General features: G+C 45.4%; 3 protein-coding genes across 14 annotated transcripts in view; 1 reads left to right on the top strand and 2 right to left on the bottom strand.

Annotated features, from left to right (window-relative positions):
• LOC310757182 (killer cell lectin-like receptor subfamily F member 1) overlaps positions 1-866 on the top strand; it is a 49,087-nt gene extending 48,221 nt beyond the window's left edge. For both annotated transcript variants that reach the window (XM_083602418.1, XM_083602419.1), the window contains exon 6: positions 560-866. In XM_083602418.1, coding sequence (XP_083458544.1) covers positions 560-680 — 121 coding nt within the window. In that variant the 3' untranslated portion in view covers positions 681-866. The remainder of the gene's footprint in view (positions 1-559) is intronic.
• LOC310757241 (C-type lectin domain family 2 member D-like) overlaps positions 1-19,989 on the bottom strand; it is a 66,967-nt gene that overhangs the window by 46,504 nt on the left and 474 nt on the right. The window lies entirely within an intron of this gene.
• Positions 3,848-19,989, bottom strand: part of LOC310757203 (C-type lectin domain family 2 member B-like) — a 47,174-nt gene continuing 31,032 nt past the window's right edge. For 3 of the 7 annotated variants that reach the window (XM_083602461.1, XM_083602458.1, XM_083602460.1), the window contains exons 2-6: positions 10,551-10,826; positions 7,620-7,748; positions 6,701-6,888; positions 6,493-6,599; positions 3,848-4,485 (exon numbers count right to left, since the gene is read on the bottom strand). In XM_083602461.1, coding sequence (XP_083458587.1) covers positions 4,347-4,485; positions 6,493-6,599; positions 6,701-6,888; positions 7,620-7,748; positions 10,551-10,701 — 714 coding nt within the window. In that variant the 5' untranslated portion in view covers positions 10,702-10,826 and the 3' untranslated portion in view covers positions 3,848-4,346. Of the gene's footprint in view, positions 4,486-6,492; positions 6,600-6,700; positions 6,889-7,619; positions 7,749-10,550; positions 10,827-13,140; positions 13,296-13,488; positions 15,178-19,989 lie in introns of those variants that run through there. The other 4 variants (XM_083602457.1, XM_083602459.1, XM_083602462.1 and 1 more) reach the window with 4 other exon arrangements.

The raw sequence follows: 19,989 nt of genomic DNA, 5'->3' as shown, positions 1-19,989 counted from the left end.
GAAGGTGCTCCCAATTAAGGGTCCCTCCCACTTCCTCCCTAGTCACCCACATCACTACCATGTCTTGCATCCTGTTCTCGCAACCACTGTGCTTTCTGTGCTGCCACCTTATCTGCTCTTCTTGACCTTGGGCTGATCAGATGAACACTTTCCTGCGACAGTGAATCTGTTAGCTCTCTTTCTCCCAGTGCTTCTTCTGCTAGCTGTTTCCCATCCAGTATTTCCAGTTTATATACTCTGCTAGACTCTGCTGTACTCTGCTGTGCGACGACTGTCTTCTTGTGGAAGTGAATCCGGTGCTCACAACTCTAAGCTGTGAGTCCACAGCACTTTGACCTGTTCCTGTGCAGAAGGTGGTCTCTGCACAGCTGGTCTCTGCTACCCAGCTCGCCTAGCCCAGTCGGGGCTGAAGGGGATGAGTCCAGTTGGTGGCACTGGCTCAAGGGCGATGCTGACAATTGTACATTTTGGAAACACTCATGCTTTCTATTAAGAACATGAAAAAATAGTTGTAACAGACTTCTGTCCTGATATTCAGATGTACCTTTTTCTTCCACAGATTTCCAGAACCAAACTATGCTGAAGGAAACTCTTGTGCTACAATAAAATATAAAGTCACCTCTGAAGCTTGCAGTGCTATATATCGGTGGATTTGCCAGAAAGACCCTTTCCTACTCTGATATTTTAGTTTGATAAATGCAATAATTCTGTGGGTTTTTGTTATTTGCCAGGAACATACAATAAAAATGTCTTTGAGTGGCTGAGATTATGTAAAGGTATTATTCTGTTGTCATCAAAATACCTCTATGTGAATTCCAGAGGTAGCACACCTAAAATGGAATTCTAAGTCAATTTATTTTGGTTACTAAAAGTCACCCACGTCACTACCATGTCTCGCAACCTGTTCTCGCAACCACTGTGCTTTCTGTGCTGCCACCTCATCTGCTCTTCTTGACCTTGGACTGAGCGAATTAATGCTTTCAAGTGACAGTGAGTCTGTTAGCTCTCTTTTCCCAGTGCTTCTTCTCCTAGCTGTTCCCCATCCAGTATTTCCCAGCTTCTGCCTTCTGAACTATGTCCCTCTGCAAACCACTGTTCCAAATCTATACTGTCCACCTGCTTCTGGGAAGATTCAGGAGCAACGGGAGGGGGGGATCCCACCATTCCTCCTCAGCACAGTCCCTGGCAAGCTGGTGCACTAGATTTAACTGTGCAAATGCACTTCTGGCCACCACAGAGACCTGGGCATCTAGGCACAAAGCTGAGTCCAGGAAGTTGCATATCTATATGCAGATGACACCCAGATCTGTCTTTCTGTTCCATCTGGATGAAGAGAAGCAGCTGAGATGTTAGACTAGCGCTTGAAGGTGGTGATGGGCTGGATGTGGGCCAATAAACTGAAGCTGAATCCTGAAAAGATGTGTGTCCCAGGTCTCAGGTCCAGGAGGTGGGATAATCTGCCCTTGGTGTGCTAGCTATGATCCCTTTTGGACGTTGATGACTTGGCCACTGCACTCCATGCTCTGATAGATTTCAGAATGGATTATTGAAATGCACTGTATGTGGGGCTGCCTTTGAAGACGACGACTCAGAAACTTCTGTTGGTCAAACATGCAGCAGCCAGATTTCTGGCTGTGGTTCTTTATGGATCTCATAGGACTTCTGGTGATGTAACTTCATAGTGTCACTCAGAAATCTTGCCACATTTCCCACAACGTCATTCCTACAATTGTTCAGCAGATAAGACACCCTGGAAGAGTCAGTGTGATAAATCCCCTCCTTCAATGAGGGAGCCGAATACTTATTACACATTTTTGCATAAAATGGGCAATAAAATGAAATGTGTGTGATGTTTTGTGCCACAGGCGTGATCAGTAGGAGTTAGAGGTCTATTCAGTGCACATCAAGTCACAGCAGTAGCGAGGTGATGTTGCGCCCCCTGGTGCATTGGAAGTTAGGCCCATAGCTGTGACACCACCAAGGAGAAAGACCTCTCCCTGTAGCCACCTTTCTTGACACAGGGTGGGCAAGCCAGCAGAGTATCCAAAGCAGATCCTAAGGTATAGGCAGGCTAGAACAGGTGCACGTGTTCTTTTTTTTAGTACTCTCTGAACTTTTTGTACCCAGCTGTTGGAAGGCGTCATACCGAGCTGCACTGCCACTGCTGCCGGCTGCTGAGCAAGCTTCTCTCACCACCTTCTGCCCCGTCGCCGTCCCCTCCTCTCCCTTCTCGGCTTCCCCAGCTGAGCCCTGCCTCTCAAGCCAGGCTGCGTGGAGGCAGAGCCCACTGGCACCATGTGCTAAAGGCGCTGGGTGCTGGGCTAAGCCCAGCCACATCTCCCTCTTCCCCTTCCTCCTCTTCCTGCTGCTGCGCTTGAGAGGGACCCAGCTGGGCCCTATGGCCACAGTGGCGGAGCGCCTGCCCGCCTGCCTTTGTCGCCTGCGCAAAGGGACTTCTATGTTGGCTGTTTGCAGTATGGTAACGCTGCAGAGAGCTTGCTGGGGAGACCATGCATTAAAAAGAAAGGACTCAAAAATAACTTAAACAAGGTTTTAATAAGAAAAACAAAAACTCCTTTTACACTAAATACATTAACAACCAAACCAGACCCAACCACCAACCCATCCCCCAGGGTAATGGGAGAGCTAGGTGCTGCTCCTTATATACTACACCCAAATGCTGACACACCTTAATCAAATACAACTCAGCAGCACCTGCTATGCTTCACAGCTGCAAAGCTGGGTCTCGTTATCTTGCTCTGGCCCTTGCTTTGGCCCCTTAAAGACATACACATCGGGTGGAACAATGATGAACCTTTACATTTAAATAATTCAACATTTCCCCTGCGGTTCATCATTGTGGAACAAAAACATAAAGCATATTTTGTACATGTCTTTCATGTGTAACCTTTGGAAGTGCTTTAGTAAAAATGTCAGCAATTTGATTGTCACCTGGAACATATTCAAATACAATCATTTCGTCAGCAATTAGTTTCTTTACAAACTGTAAACGTAACCTTAAGACTCTAGTGCGCTGCGTATTGGTCTCTGAACACAGGATAGCAAGTCCGCTCTGGGAATCAAGGTAAACTTTTACTGGTAGTGTTACTTGCATCTGTAGGTCTGCAAATACTTGCAGATACCATTCTACATCACGAGTGGCCTGAACGCATGCACATAATTCACTCTCTGTTGTGGAGAGACAAATAATGGTTTGTGTCTGGGACTTCCATTCAAATGGACAACCGTTATAACAAAACACCATACCAGACACACCCCTGCAATTATTTTGTTCCACTGCATGAGATGCATCGCAGAAAATTTCAAAACCTTTGTCAATACATGTTGTAAACTGCAGCCTATAATGTTTGGTGTGTTTAAGGTACATTACCACTCTCTTAAGAGCAGAGAAACATTGTGTAGTAGGCTTTTCCACAAATTTTGCCAGAAAGTGAAAAGGATAAGTTATATCTGGTCTTGAGATTCTTTGAATGAAATTTAGCTTGCCTATAGCAGAACGATACAAAGTTTTGTTAGGAAATGGCTTATCTTCACCTGTAAAGGTGAAACCACACACCATAGGCGTTTCCTTGCCATTTGCATTTTCTAAACATAGCATTTCAACAAGATCATCAATTTTTGCAGTTTGATGAACCAGAAAAGATCCATTTTTGCCTTTCTCAATTTGCATGGATAAGTAATTTTTAGCTATGCCTAATTCCACCACATCAAATTTCTTCTGTAACTGTGATACTACCAGTTCATATTCCTGTTCACTCGTCGTGGGAGCTAAATACAGAACAATCTTCTTTATTTGGTGGGCAGGGAGAATAGGAATAAGAATAAGAATAATTAAAAAAATTATTTGTACCCCACCCTCCCCGGCAATGGCAGCTAATATCATAAAACTAACACAGTACACAAAGAACAAGAACAGGCAATCAATTAATTAAAATACATCTTAAAATCACAGTGGTACCTTGGGTTAAGAACTTAATTCGTTCTGGAGGTCTGTTCTTAACCTGAAACTGTTCTTAACCTGAAGCCGCACGATTTCTGTTCTCATCGTGAAGCAAAGTTCTTAACCCGAGGTAATATTTCTGGGTTAGCGGAGTCTGTAACTTGAAGCATCTGTAACCTGAAGTGTAAGTAACCCGAGGTACCACTGTAGTTCAGTGCAAATTAAAATCTGGGCAGATGGCAGTCCACAGGTAAAACTGAGAGTGGTTAATATTCTACAGGGCCAAATGTTATCACTGGTCTTATAAAGGATAGCGGTGGCAAGCCGATTTTGTGCGCCCCCCCTCGCCTGCATCCCTGGTGGGGGCCCACCTCACCCCCCCTAGCTACGGCCCTGCATCCACTCTCCTTTCTGATTTGTGAACTGGTTTGCTGCAGATCCAGGGTTCTTCACGATGGCTGCTGGAGCTGGCAACACCTTCCTGGTTCATGTAAGCAGATTCTCCTCCTCCCCGAATTTCAAACCTAAAATTTCAAACAGAACATATGTTGAAATAATCATAACAATACTTTTATTATTAATATGACAACCATCTGACTGGGTTGTTCCAGCCCCTCTGGCCGGCTCCCAACAAAATATTAAAAACATAATAAAACATCAAACATAAAACTCCCAATACAGGGCTGCCTTCAGAAGTCTTCTAAAGGTTGTACAGTTCTTCATCTCTGGCATCTCATGGGAGGGTGTTCCACAGGGCAGGGGCCACTACCAAGAAGGCCCTCTGCCTGGTTCCCTGTAACTTCACTTCTCACAGTGAGGGAACCGCCAGAAGGCCCTCAGAACTGTACCTCAGTGTCTGGGCTGAACAATGGGGGTGGAGATGCTCCTTCAGGTATACAGGGCCAAAGCTATTTAGAGCTTTAAAGGTTATCATCAAAGGAGCCAACTCCTAAGTGCCGAGATCCCTTCAGTCCCCCAATAAAATATTTGAGGGGGCTGCCCCCCAAAATTAATGGCCACTGCCACTCAAATGGTGTGCATGTGCTGCATCTTGTGATCAGTTATATGAGGCAGGTCCAAGCAGGAGATAACCAGAGCATGCAGCACTCTGGTGAGACAGTGCGCAGGCAGGTAGGGTCTCAGCCGGTGTACCAGATGGAGCCAGCAGAATTGACCTGCGCCTCCATGGACAGCTGTGAGTCCAAGAAGATCCCAAGGCTGGACAGCTGGTCCTTTAGAGGCCATGTAACTCCATTCAGGACCAGGGAATCCCCCAAACATGCCTGTCCCCCTGTCCCCCAGAAACTGTACTTCTGTGTTGTTGGAATTCAACCTCAACCCATTAACCGCATTCCATAGAAAATATCCATAGAAATATCCCTGGGAACCAGCAGAAGACCAAGCAGAAGAAGAAACACCAGGCATAGGTGCAGGAAGGCCTGGAAGCAAATTTTCACCTGAAGAAGACAATTGCATTCATATTCATATAATACAAATATTCATATTTCTAGGCAGCTTTTCCGCCAAAATATTTTCTTTAGAATCTGGCTAGAAAGAGAACATCAAACTCTTGCTGCACCGTGACTGAAAATGAACTTCTGTGTGTGCTGCTCACCACAAGGCGGAGCTCTGTGTATAATAAGCGAGAAGCCTTCTGGTCAGTTCCTCAACACTCAGGCAGGCTACTAGTAACAAATGTGAAACTACAAATGTGCCTTTGACAGTGCTGTGCAGTGAATTTTTACATAGGGGAACAGTTAGGGCAAGCGGCGCCAGCTTGTGATTGGAGCAGGGGTGAGGAACATCTCGCAAGTGATGTTGCGACACTGAGATGTCCAGCATCACGTCTCCCTCTCTAAGACAGGTATAAGTTTCCCAGGCTTTGGGATGGAGGTGCCAGGCTTTTATACTTCAATTACCGTATTTTTTGCTCTATAAGACTCACTTTTTCCCTCCTAAAAAGTAAGGGGAAATGTGTGTGCGTCTTATGGAGCGAATGCAGGCTGCGCAGCTATCCCAGAAGCCAGAACAGCAAGAGGGATTGCTGCTTTCACTGCGCAGCGATCCCTCTTGCTGTTCTGTCTTCTGAGATTCAGAATATTTTTTCCTTGTTTTCCTCCTCCAAAAACTAGGTGTGTCTTGTGGTCTGGTGTGTCTTATAGAGCGAAAATACAGTACTCTAATTTACTGGGAACATTTAGGGGACTAGTCTCGTCCCCCTAGTCCACTGACCGCAGGTCACTGGGCTAGGACCAGGAGATTTCTGGCCCTTGTGGAATATATGCAGTGTCTTTTTTCCAGTAGTACTCGGGGTACTCAGTACCTGCACATTTTTTCTTTTGCAAATGTTAAAAGCGTGGCACTTACTATAAGAATTTTGTGGTGAATACTGGCCTCTTATTTTCTATATATATTAAAAGCACTGCATATGTGGCTTCTCAAAACACATCTGTTTGGGTAAGCATTCCTTGAGTCGAACTATTTTAACTGTTTTAAAGGGCTTATTACACATTTTCATTGTGGATGCTCACCAGTTATTGAAAATGGTGCCATCGATCCATTTCCAAGGCTCCTGGTCATTCATCCTTTGGAGACCAATCCAGTGGTCAGCAGGACCTTTGTACCGTCTCAAGAAACTCTTAATAAAGAAAAGAAGTGTGAATACATTTTCAACTCTCATTCAATAGAGAATCAACTCTATTTTGGGCTTCAGACTCTGCTCTGTATCTTTCCACTCACCATCTCCACTTGGGAGTCAATCACGACCAAAGAGGCATTTAAAGAGGCACAGTAATTCTGGCTAGAAGTCCAGTTTCCTTCACTGTCCGAAAAATAGTAGCATTTCCTTTGGTAGCCAATCCAGCCGTCTGGACAGCATTCAGCTGAAGTGGAAGAAGGTAGGGCAGGTGGCAATACTGCACTTGTCCCTAGAAAGGTATCAGAAAGTGAGACAGAGTTTATATATAGTCCTACCCAAAATAAAGGTCAGGCAATGTACTCCACTCATCAACATTATATCTGTGTGCTGCCTTTCCGTAAAAGGAATCCTACTCAAAGCAGCTTGCAACAAAGAAAATGGGAACACATCTCAAGCAGCATAAGAACAATCACATAAAAATACAGTATAACAACGTAATTGCAAATACACCACACACAAAAACTGTGTGCAGGAGGTCTCCGGACAACCCCCATCATCTCCAGGCGGGGCTGGATAAGGGTGGGGAAATGAGGGTAGGAGGGAGGGCAGACAGCCCAGTGCCCATCTCTGCCCACAAACTCAGGAGCTTGCAGGACATGGAGCAGCTTCTCTTGTGGCTCAACCATAGATAGTCGACCTCAATTGACTATCCATGAAATACACAGCCAGGGCCTAGTTGACTCTCCCTGAGATAGGCCTTTGATTAGAATTGTATCATACAATTTAAATCACTTGAAATTGTGTGCGTATTGTGTGTGTATATTGTGTGTGCATATTGGTCTATTATTACAGTACATGAAGTCTACCTTGCCTGAATGTGGGCCCCCATCTGCAGCTGCTTCCAGGTTACCTCAGCTGAACACCAATAAAGCTATTCTAGCTGCTGAGGAGAGGAAATCTGTGAGCAGGTGGCCTGTTGATAACCTGGCAGAAGTTACAGCAAAATGGCTCTTCACTTACCTGATAAACCAGTGCTTCTGATGATGATGATGATGATGATGATGATGGAAATGATCAGAATGACATTAAGCACCAAGCTCACAATCCTTACAGAAAAAGCGAGTTTCCATTTTCCATTATTGCACAAACCTGCAGAGGGAAATAAAGTGTTTCAACAAGATGCCGGACAAGTCCTTCTAGAAACTCCAGAGTATCTGGGGGGCTCCAAGTCTACCAAGGCCTGGGTAGTCCACCCACATTGAAGGTGTGAGTTCAAGCTTGCATCACACCAAGATGTCATACCACTCAACAGTCCTGATTTATGCGGGACATCCTGGAATTGCAGAAGCCAATCCTGGCTTCTGATTGCATCCCAGAATGTCCCATTTTTTGGTTTGAGTCTGACTTGTGGTGCAAGTCAGCTGGGGACCAAAAAAAGAAACGTCCCAATTTTGCTCAGTGGGATGTTGGAAGGGTATGAGGTGAACAAAGTTCACCTGTGGCATCGTGAAGCTCATAGGCTTGGTGCCTCCCACCACAAAGTCAGCCAAGTGGTAGGCCTCTGCGCATGGCTGGTGAGTCACCAGTTATTTATTTTATATCTCCTAAACTATCAAGGTGATGCACAATAATGTTTACCATATTGGCCTGAATATAAGCCTCACTTTTTTTCCAAATTCTGACCATGAAAAGTTAAAGTGCAGCTTATATTTGCGACCTTACAAAATGGGCTTGGAGCGAGCATTTCCCCCCCCCCTTTAATTTTAAAGGTGTGGCTTATATTCGGGTACAGCTTATATTTGGGCCAATAAGGTATACAATAAAACAAAAAGCCCCAGTAGAAATAGGGGGGGGGGAAAGAAAAATTAATATAACTGGAAAATCAACATTTTAAACAGCTGTAAAGGATTGCTGGCATACGAAGAGGTCTTCAAGAGATACCTGGAAGTCAGAGGTGAAGATGCCTGATGTACCTCTGCTGGAAGAGCCTTTCACAGATTGAACTGGTGGTGCTAAATGCCCAACTTCTACCTGAGGTCATTTGGGCTTCGGAGACACAGAGACAACCAGATGTGCTCCTGTGGATGATCTTAATGATGAAGCTGGGATATAAGGGCTCAGGTGGTCCTTAAGGTATCCTGGACCAAAGTTCTTTTGGTCTTTGTATATGTAGACCAGGCATAGGCAAACTTGGCCCTCCAGCTGCTTTGGGACTACAACTCCCATCTTCCCTAGCTAACAGGACCAGTGGTCAGGGATGATGTGGATTGTGGTCCCAAAACAGCTGGAGGGCCAAGTTTGCCTATGCCTGATGTAGACCTTGAACCTGGCTTAGCAATGTATGTGCATCCGCAGCAAACATTTTAGCAGAGGTGCCACGTACTGTCAACCATCTGCCTCCATCAGAGATCTAGGCATTCTGCAAAATCTGGAGCTTCACAGCTGGGCTGGAGGGCAGCCCCACATAGAACACAGTAGTAATCCAGTTTCTTTTTAAGAGCAAAAGTTGAAGGGACTGCAAGAACTGAATGGAATGCATAGCTGTAAACGTTTCCCTTTTAAAAGGGTAATTCCCTTATTCCGAATAGGATTCCTCGCAAGAAAAGGGAAAAGTTGACGGCTATGATGGAATGTGATACATGCCAAATGTCGCACGGACAATGCCGGAAGACAGAGGGCAGCACAACCCGTTGTGTGAATAATTAACGATTAGCCAATGTACGTACGCATGTGCAAGCAGGGAAATTTGAAATTTAACAGTTTGTATAAACTGAGCACTTGCTCTTTTAGAGGGATTGTAATCCCATTCAGAACAGGTAAGTAGCATTTCCCTGTGCTAGAAGGAGCTTTATTCATTCAATACAGGATAGTGAATTTTCAAGCTTGCCTCACCCAAATAAGTCAAAATAGCAGTTCGTAGTTTACGGACCAGGATTAGCAGATGTACTAAGGTTGCTACAGTATATTAATTATATGCTGAGGACAACATAACTGACAGTTAAAGAAAACCAGGTCCAAATGTAAGGACTAGCCAGCAAAGTGGTTCGTTAGCAATATGCAGCTCTGAGTGTCTGCTTTCAGCAGATAAATTTTTTATCAGTTAATGCCATGTCACCAGCATGTAAACATGCCAACACTTGGTTGGTCAGATTGGGTTCCTGGAAGAAAGAGGAACCAATATGTTTTGAAAGATATGTTCTGAAATAGTGTTGCATAACGCAAAGTTGTGAAGTCAGCTTACAGGGGTTCTCTGCCAGGGGATTTGCTTCTCCATTTGCTGAGAATTTTATTTATTTATTTATTAAAAAATTATAAATCACCCACTCAAATATAAATGTCAGTATGGTCTACTGTAATGTATACCATTCAACCCAATCAGATGGGCTTCATATAACAACAACAACAAAAGCATTAAAGTGCCGCTGTGCTAGTAAATGCTGTGGGCCATGCGCCTGCACTTGCAGATTCCTGGTCTCTTCGCTTATCATTGACTCTCTAGGTCTGTGTGCAGCAGGAATGGGGACCATGTGGTCCTCCAGATGTTTTTGGTCTACATTGGCCATGCTGGCAGGGAGTGATGGGAGGGAGTTGAATCCAGCAACATCTGGTGAGAAACAATCTCTCCATTCTTGGTGTACATGGAAGGGGAACAGGAAGAACAGCCAGGAATCTCTCTCCTCAAGGGCAGCCTCACCCCCTTCTCCTTATGCATGCCTGCGTGAGGAAGGATAGTTCCACCTGAGAGAGGAACTAAGAAGAGTCTGAGAAGCCTTCCTCGATTTTCACACAAGTGTCTATGTACCCATCCTTTTCCAATGGTTTTTAATTGCCTGAATAAATTAGCGTCTCCATGAATTTGATTAGTTGGCCTGCCTTCTGCAGCTCTCATCCCAGCAGAAAATCCTTATCTTTTCTGACAAACTCATGCCTTTCTCATCAGAACTCACTTACCGTATGGAAAATGGCCTGGTTTCGGAGAGAAGAGTTCTCTCGCTTGTTCGGTGCTTCCATTACTTGTGATTCCACTACATTCCCCATTCTCTGCTGCATCTGGATTCATGGGGAGCCTTTGCTCTGTATTTTCAATTTCTGAGGAACCCATCTTTTCTTTGTTCCCAATGAAACGAAAGCCTCTTCAGAGTCTGAAGCATCAGTTCTGTGCTTTTGCCAGAAAAAAATTCATCACAACATCAGTTTTTGCCATAGCATCAATGTCCCAAGATTCCTCTGTGGAGACAAAATTGCAGAGCAGAGAAATAAATCATCTCTTCTTGAAGTCTTTAAAAGGTGCAGTTTTGCTTCCATATTAGTCTAGTCTCCCCACAAAAGCCCTAAAGGTGGTCTTACATATACTAATTTACAGAGCTGGAAAATTCATATATGAACTATTGTTTCTTTTTAGTCTAAATGATTACAGTAATATTTCTACATCTACTTGATGAAATGAAAGCATTGAGACAAGTGAAAGTAAGCAGCCCCTGAGATGGTTGAAGATGGCTATTGTATTATATTTCCCCCCAGTCTCCTCCTACCCAGCTCCTCCTCCTCATAAGCCTTATGAGGAAATGTCGCTCTCCTCTGGACACGTTCCAGTTTGTCAACACCCTCCTAAAATTGCAGTGTCCAGAAATGGACACAGTTGGTTACACGGCGTCATCATTGTAGTCACAACAGGAAAACCTGTTTTCCACTTCCTTTGCAATCTCACCATTTCAGCTCTTCGGGATTGAGGGTCGGGAAATTCTACGCTTTCCAGAGAAGAGCTGTCAATCCTCTGCCTATCTGGTTGCCTGGCATCTATGTCCCCTTCTTGGAAATTTCCTGTGCTTGTTCTAACTATCTCAGTAAACCAATATCTTGGTAGGAAAGGGGGGGGCTGGGTCTGCTTCCTCCTGCAGCCTGTCAGATTCAGAGTCAGAGCCTGTCTTTCTTCCATCTCCTTCCTCGCTTTCCGTCACGCTCCTGACCCATACCTAAGGGGCCATTGCCAAGATTTTAGCCCTTGCTGGATCTAGGAATTAGCAGGGTCTCAGGCAGGCAGCCTACCCGCCCCCCCACCATCTCCTCTGCTAAACTTACAACAATATCTAATTGGGAAACTACTATGCAAATATAGGACCACCCCGCTGGCCTGGCATTGAGAAAAAGTGAAAGAGAGCAGCCCCTGAGATATTTGCAGATGGCTACCATATCTCCCTTCAGTCTCCTGATTCCCAGGCTAGACATAGCCAGCTCCTCCGCTTCATTAACCTTGGTTTCCAAGCCTTATGAAAAAGGGTCTCCCAGTGGCGGAGCGCTACCAGGGGACAGAGAGCAGGCGGGGGCGGGGCTTGCGCGCGTCCCGGGGGCAATGCACGGCACATGCATGCATCTTCCTCCGCCAGTCCTCTCTCCTCTGCACAAGTTCCAGTTTGTCAACATCCTCTGTAAATGGTGGTGCCCAGAAATGGACACAGTGCTCCAGGTGAGTGTTATGTATTGAAGTTCTCACCCTGGCCCCAGGGGGTATTGTGTATATAGTTTTCACTCAGGTCCATGTCAGTTAGTTTAGGTGGGAAACTAACTAAATGTTGACAGCCGGCTGCCTATAAAAGCAGGCCGGCTGAGCTGTTCAGGTCAGTTCAGTTCCAGCTTACTACTGTATAAAGAACCACTTGGAGAAATCTCTGTGTCGTCTGCTATGTTCACCCACAACTTAATAGTGAGGTCTGACCCACTTTAATAAAGGTGTCCGGCACAAAAACCTTCGAACGGATCTGCCTAAAATTTGGCAGGCTTAATCCAGAGAGGCTCATATTTCTGCAAATTTCTTCCACTGTTCTCTGAAGCCTGAACAACAGTATAGCCATTTTTTTATTCCCCACTATATTGAATGAGGGGGTGAGAACTTTGGGTTGTGTTCCTAGCAGTGCCAAGAGAACCTTCTGTCAGCACAAAGATTTCTCCTTGCCCAAGGGAACATTCTCCCCCTCTCCTCCCTCACAACCACCAAAAGGATTCTAGGAGTCTCCCCATCAAACAAAGCAGTCCTTATATTATTGTAGAAATGTTTTTTCTTCAGCCGTCAACTCTTCCTCCTCCCCTCCTCCTTTCCCCAATCTCCCTCTCCCCATCTCACCCTCTCCCTTTCCTCCCCCTCCCCATCTCCCCCCCCCATACATTGTAGAATTTTTTCTATTTTGGCAGAACCACAAATTTTGGTCTGAGGATTTGTGTTTTCCCCTCTGGGTTGTGGTTTTATTTTATTTTTTAAAGCCACCTTTTGGAATAAGTCATCTCTGTCCTGTCCAGTTACTGTATTTATTTTCCCCAATTTCAACTACAAATTGGTGATTTTCTTGAGTAAAAATGAGAGTACCCCTAAATACTTTTTTAGAAAAAGAGCACTGCTTATATTATTTTAGAAATGTTTTTTCTTCAGCCCCAAACCCTCTCCCCCTTCCTCCTCTCCTTCTCCTTTCCCCAGTCTCCCTCCCCATCTCCCTTTCCTGCCCCTCCCAATATTTCTCCCTCCTCCAATATATTATAGAATTCTTTTTACCTTCTGGCAGAATTAATCCAGCGCCAGGTTCTGCAGTGCAGGAACAAGTATCTGCTGCCTACAAGCCCATAAGAAGCAAAATAGAAACTGTTTTCAAAATGACTGGTTCTTGCTATTCATCTCCTCTTCCTCCCCCTCTCCGGCCTCCTCGTTCTCTCCGGATAAGTCCTAGTCAACAGTTTCTGACTCCAGCCCCGCCCAGCCTTTAATATCACCTCCTCCCAGCCTGAATCTAGAGATGGGTTCAATTGCCCAAGGTCTTCTGCCTTGCTTCGGAGAACAGTGCAACCCTGTTAGAGGCTGAAGGCATTCTTGGCCACAAAGTGTATGATTTAAAATCAACCCCACAAACAAAGGGCAGGACCTCCCAGTGGGGAATGTGGTCACCCTCAATGTGCAGAAGGAGAAACAGCTGCTGAAGTCCTGGTGCCAGTTGGCAACTTGGCAATTGCTGAGTTTGAGACTAACAAGTGACAAGCTTGCTTGAAGCAAGGCAGGTATTTTAGTAAAAGAAAATGAAAAAGTGTTATAGTGGCAGGAAAATGCCTGCGGAAAGTTGAAAAGAGCATTGGTTTCTATAATTTTATGGAGCCTCTTGAGGGAGGAATGCAAAAGACAATGAGATTTAAAAAGTAATGAAAGATCTTGATATTTTGGAGGCGAGGTCTCACAAAAGATGGCAAGCGTTTAGGTGCCCAAAATCTGCTCCATGAAAAATGGCTAAGTAGCAGAAAGCAATAAGAATTCATTATTTTTTGAAATTAACAAACCTAACCTACTCATGCACAGGAGAGTCTCTGCCTTCCCCAACCTGGGAATCATATAATTCGTACAATTGATTGTGAAAAACCTCAGAGCGATTTACAAAAAGATAAAAAAATAAAATTGAGAAAAAACACAACCCTAATTTAAAACATACAAAAGTAAAAATATTAAAGCAGATTATAATTACCTCAACTTTCTATGCAACTTGTAGGCTTATCTACACCACAATGCTTTTCGCTGGCACCAAACTTGTTTATACAGACCTATTGTCAGCCGCTGCTTCTAAAACCTGTTTTCTGGAACTGCTGTTCAGGAAGCCAACTGGGCGAGTCAGAACTAAAAGTTCCCTCCTCGCCTCTCCTTTCATTCTTCTCTCTCATACCTTCCCCTCTGGCTTGGCACAAAGACTGTAATTTTATAAACACCTCTTATGTCTATTCTTACTTGCCTTTTCTTCAAAAGAAAATAACGCTATGCAAAAATCGCATAGAAATTCTTTTTTTCTCTCTGGCTAGCTTTCCTTCTTGTCCCCTTCCTGCCATGGAGGGGAAGGAGGGTCAAAGCAGCCTCCCCCCAATGACAGCGGCAGGAGGAGCCGCTGGCCATTGCAGCCTTGAGGTTGCTGCATTCAGTCCCCCCCCTCCTGCTTCTTTGCCATCCCCTCCCCACCCACACAGGCAACTGACCCTACAGCAATCAGCCATCTATTTCCCTCGCAATCTGCAGGTGAGCTGATAAGACTGAATATTAACAAGAACACGGAAGGCTGTAAAAGGTTGAACAGTGGTGCAATTAGGAGATTATTGTCTTTGGACTTGAAAGTCTTAATGGGACACCTGCTCTTAAATGGCAGTGTGTACTAACTACTATTTGAAGAAGTGTGCATGCACACGAAATCTCATACCAATAACAAACGTAGTTGGTCTCTTAAGATGCCACTGGAAGGAATTTTTAAATTTTGTTTTAAGTACGAGTCAGTACAAAAGTGCTAGGGTTTTTCCATCCAGAAAACTCTCCAGGACACTCGTAAGCAGTGCTTTTTTCCCCTAGGGGGACGCAGGGGTGCGCATACCCCTAAACATTTTGTGAATCTAAGTTTGGCCTCGTTGAGGGGCAGTATTTCAATATGAGTAGGAAAGTGAACTTTTGAATTTATTATTATTATTATTATTATTTTGCTGACCAAGCCCACAAGAAGCAAAACAGAAAGAGTTTTCAAGGCGATTGATCCCTGCTATTTACCGTATTTTTTCAATGGACCGGACCATAGAACTGTTGGGATACTGCCAGGGAGATAAGATCCATCTGAGGCCCCAAGCTCGGATGCCGGACGATCCATCGACCTCCCGTAGTCAGGCAATATCAGCAATTCAGCGACACTAAGCCTCTGGCTTAGAGCACACTCTTTCAGCAGAATTCACACAACAGAAGTTGCACAGCATGAGAGCAGAACTGCATATTTACAGTTTATTAGGCATTGGTCAGAACAAAGAAATCATGACCGTCTCCTCCGACTGCTCAGGCAAGACAGGCAAAATCGAAAGGAACATGTAACATAAACATCCTGTGAGACAGGAACTTACGCAGGGTGTTATACAAACATCCTGCACCCTTTTAAGGTGGAACGGAAATATCCTAACATCCTCCCCCTTTCCGTGTAACCTGTAGTACCTGTGGTTCAACCCAATTGCAACCTTTGTGCGTAAACCTTCAGTTGTTCTCTGTTAACAACCTTAGACAACAGATCAGCAGGAATTTCATTTCCTGGCATGTAGGACACCTGAATAAGTCCTTTCTGAATACACTCTCTTGCACGATGTAGCTTAATCTGCAAGTACTTGGTCCTTTGATTGCAACTCTCCGGGTTCAGCAAAGCCAAACAAGACCTATTGTCTTGATACACTTGTATAGGACATTTCACAGAAACCCCAATGTCCTTAAACAGTTGCATCAACCATTCACAATCCATGAGTGAAAATGACAGAGCATTGAGTTCTGCTTCACAGGAACTTAGGCTAACTGTCGTCTGCTTTTTGCACAACCAGTCAAACAGGCAGTGGTTGTACATGTAGCATACTCCAGACGTGCTTGTACCATCCGTGGTGTCACTTCCAAAACTAGCATCTGCAAAGATTTCAAGACCTCCAGTCTTCTGACTGGTGAACCTCAGCCTGTAGTGCATAGTCCCTTTCAAATACCGGGCTATGTGCTTCAGAGCTTTCCAATCCTGAACAGTAGGATTGTTAGCATGTCTGCTAAGCAGGTTAGTGCTTACAGCAATGTCAGGTCTTGAACATCTAGCAATGAAATTCAACTTGCCTAGAATGCATCTGTACAGCGTTGTGTCAGAAAACGCTTCAGCAGTACTGTCTACCTGGTAACCTGTCACCATCGGTGTGTCTGCTGGGTTTGCATCAACCAAATTCAACCTGGTTAATACATCAGCAATTTTCTGTGTTTGGTGTACCAGAAAATTACCTGCTTGGTCCCTCTCCACCTGCAGAGAAAGATAGTTGGATACCTCACCAAGATCCTTCATGTCAAAGTGCTCCTTCAGCTGAGCTAGGGTGCTTTGGTAGAAAGCCTGATTCTTCCAAAACATCAGAAGATCATCAACAAAACATAAACAATACAGTTTGTTTTGCCCCTCCTCCTTGACAAACACACATGGATCAGCTTTGCCCTGGTGAAAACCTAGAGAAAGCAACGTTTCAGTGAGTTTTGTGTTCCAACACCTGGCACTCTGCTTGAGACCATATAAGGATTTCCGCAGTTTACAGACCATTCCCTTCTGTATCTGCATCCCGTCAGGTGGAAGCATGTACAGCTGCTCGTTCAAAATCCCGTACAAAAAAGCTGTATTTATGTCATGATGGGAAACACGCAGTTTCTCCTCCGCAGCGATCTTGAGCATCAGCCGAATGCTCTCATATTTGACCGTGGGTGAGTAGGTCTCGTGGTAGTCCTGCCCTGGTACCTGTGAAAAACCTCTGGCAACCAACCTGGCTTTGTGTCTGACAACCTTGCCATTCTGGTCTGTCTTGGCCTTGAAGACCCATTTGCTGCCAACCAGTCTCATTCCTGGGACTACCGGTACCAGCTCCCAAGTTTGGTTCCTGTTCAAGGAATCAACTTCAGCCTTCATGGCCTTAAGCCAAGGCTCAGCATCTTTAGAGGTTAACTCCTGGACCTCTTTGAAGCTTGAGGGTTCCCACACCTTCTCTGAGCTACTAAGAACAGCAGTTGCCGTCTTAGCAAACTCATCAGCAAATCTCTTTGGAGGTTTGCCTTTGGTCGCCCTTTCAGACCTGCGAACCAGACGCAAGTCTTCTGGACTCATCTCCTCCTTCTTAGGAGAAAAGTGACCAATGGTGAACAGTGGTTCTTCCAGTTCATTGTCAGACGCATCAGATGGTCTGACTGAGGCCTTTGCGCTCTTGTAGTCTGCTGTGTCATCACTGTCACTGACAGCAGCAGCAGCGCCGCCCACTGAACTGGAATCCGAACTCTGATCATCATCATCATCATCAACCTCAGTTTCCTCAGCTTTCTCAGCATGATCTGCTTTCTTCACATCACCTTCATCCTCCTCTGGGTAACTCTGGAAAATTCCCACATTTTCCCCCCATTTTGGGTTGTACTCAACACTCCTTGTGAACTTTATGGATTTTGAGTTAGTCATCCATACTCTGTATGCACCTTTATCGTACCCCATGAACAAACCATGTGCCCCACGCTTCCCAAGCTTGTTGCTTTGTGGGGTGTGTACCCACATGTCAGAACCAAAGATTCTCAAGTGCTTGGTGTTAGGTTTCTTACCAAACATTTTCTCATAGGGAGTGCAGCCAATAGGTGATGACAGTCTGCGATTAAAAGTGTAAACAAAATTCGAGAGAGCCTCCCCCCAAAACTTCTCAGGGAGGTTGGCATCATGCAACAAGGTTTTTATTCCTTGCAGCACCGTTTGATTTGCTCTCTCCGCAAGCCCATTCATCCATGGCGATCTAGGCGTTGACAAGTCATGCTGGATTCCCTTCTCAGTCAGGAAAGCTTCAAACTGCTGAGAAGTGAACTCCCCGCCCCGATCAGTAAACAGACAGCCAATACGTTTACCATGAGCATTCTCCAACCAAGCACAGAATGCCTTGAACTTAGGAAATGCTTGCGATTTCTGCTCGAGCATAAACACATGAATGTACCTGGAAAAAGAATCAATTAGAACCATGAAGTACCTTGCTCCTCCCAAAGAGGGCGCTAGAGGCCCAACCAGGTCTGCGTGAACTAGCTGGTAGGGTTTGGAAGCCTGCCTGCTAGACTCCTTGCCTTTTGGAGCAACCTTCACCTTGTTCTCTGCACAAGATACACATTTCATGTGAAATTTGCAAGGTTTGATGTCCAAACCTTCAACCAAACCAGGCATCTTGGCTAGCGCTTGCCAAGAGAGGTGACAAAATCTTCGATGTGCATCATGAATGCAACCTGCATGAAGAACCTTGTTAGTTTGTGCAACACAACAAGTATCAGCATTAGACACAGCAACATTGTCATCATAAGTTAGACAGAACAAACCATCCATCAACTTTGCATGCAAAATGTCCTCTTTGCCTTTTCTGATGACACAGAGAGTCCTCTTGAAGGTAATTTCAAAACCACGCCGATTTAGCTGTGGGACACTAAGCAAATTGTCCGCAGCTCCTGGAACAAAAAGTACATTACTAATGGTAGTATGCAAACTTTTAAGTTTCACAGTCCCAACTCCTGTAGCTTGCAAAGTCCTTCCATCAGCCAGCTGGACCTCTCCATCTTGAGGTGTGAAGGAGATGAACAGATGGCGGTCTTTGGTGAGATGGCGCGTCGCCGCAGAGTCAACAATAAACCTGGCCTTCCCCTTCGAAGCAGATTTGCTGGCAAACAAAACCTTGTTTTCCACCAGCGTGGGCTTTTGCAGCTTGCCTTTAGCCTTTGGTGAAGCTGTGCCAGCAAACATAGCCGTGTTTTCCACTGGCGAGGGCTTTTGCAACTTGCCCCCCTGCTCCTGGCCATCAGACGTGCCTTTAGCCTTTGGTGGAGCTGTGCCAGCAAACATAGCCTTGTTTTCCACTGGCGTTCCACTCCCCTTCTGCTTCGGGCCATCTGAAAACATCTTGCTCTGTTTACGTCTGGTCTTCCGGCCTTTGCATAGGCTCTGACCTTGGTTCTCACGAGAAACAGAGCTCTCAGCTGCCGACTCCTTGGCTCCCCCTGGAGGCTGGAATGCTGCCTGGGATGACATCACAGTCAGCTCCCCCTGCAGCTTGCAACCGGTGCCCTCGGCATCTCTGCATTCACTCGCACTCTGGGAAACAGCCAGGACCTCCGATGCAGTCAAACTCTGGGCTGGGATTATTGGTTGGTGGGCCTTTTTCAAAGCATCCCACATGTCACGTGCCGTGAGATTTCCAGCAAGCGTCTTTATTTCCTCCAGAGAGACGGATAAGACAATGATATCCACGGCCCTCAAATTCTGGCTCTGCCATTTCTCTGTCCGAGGAACTGGAGGGGCTTCAGACACAGTATGCCACACTCCAAACTGACGCAGCAAACTCTCACACCATTTTGCCCAGGTCTCATAATTGTCCCGATTTAACTTTGGACATTCAGCAGCTTCAGAGGCTTGGAATAACTCCATTCCACCTCTTAACGCCAGCCGTGAGCCTTTATGCCTCCAAAGACTTCTTATCTTGGCAGCTCATAAATCACGATGCCTCTGGCTCGGCTCCCAGGCCAATTAATTGTGCCGGACATCAAAGACTTCTTCCGCGGCAACGAAAAGCCTTTACTTTCGCTTTTCCCACACATACCTCAGCAGTCTGCCGCAGTCTTACTCTTCTGCAAGTGCCGTGAATCTGGGCCCGAAACCTGTTGTTGGGATACTGCCAGGGAGATAAGATCCATCTGAGGCCCCAAGCTCGGATGCCGGACGATCCATCGACCTCCCGTAGTCAGGCAATATCAGCAATTCAGCGACACTAAGCCTCTGGCTTAGAGCACACTCTTTCAGCAGAATTCACACAACAGAAGTTGCACAGCATGAGAGCAGAACTG

This window comes from Podarcis filfolensis, assembly GCF_964270895.1.
Source record: "Podarcis filfolensis genome assembly, chromosome: 2".
NCBI lineage: Eukaryota > Metazoa > Chordata > Lepidosauria > Squamata > Lacertidae > Podarcis > Podarcis filfolensis.
Note: the sequence above shows the minus strand (reverse complement) of the source record. Positions and strands in the feature narration are given on the sequence as shown.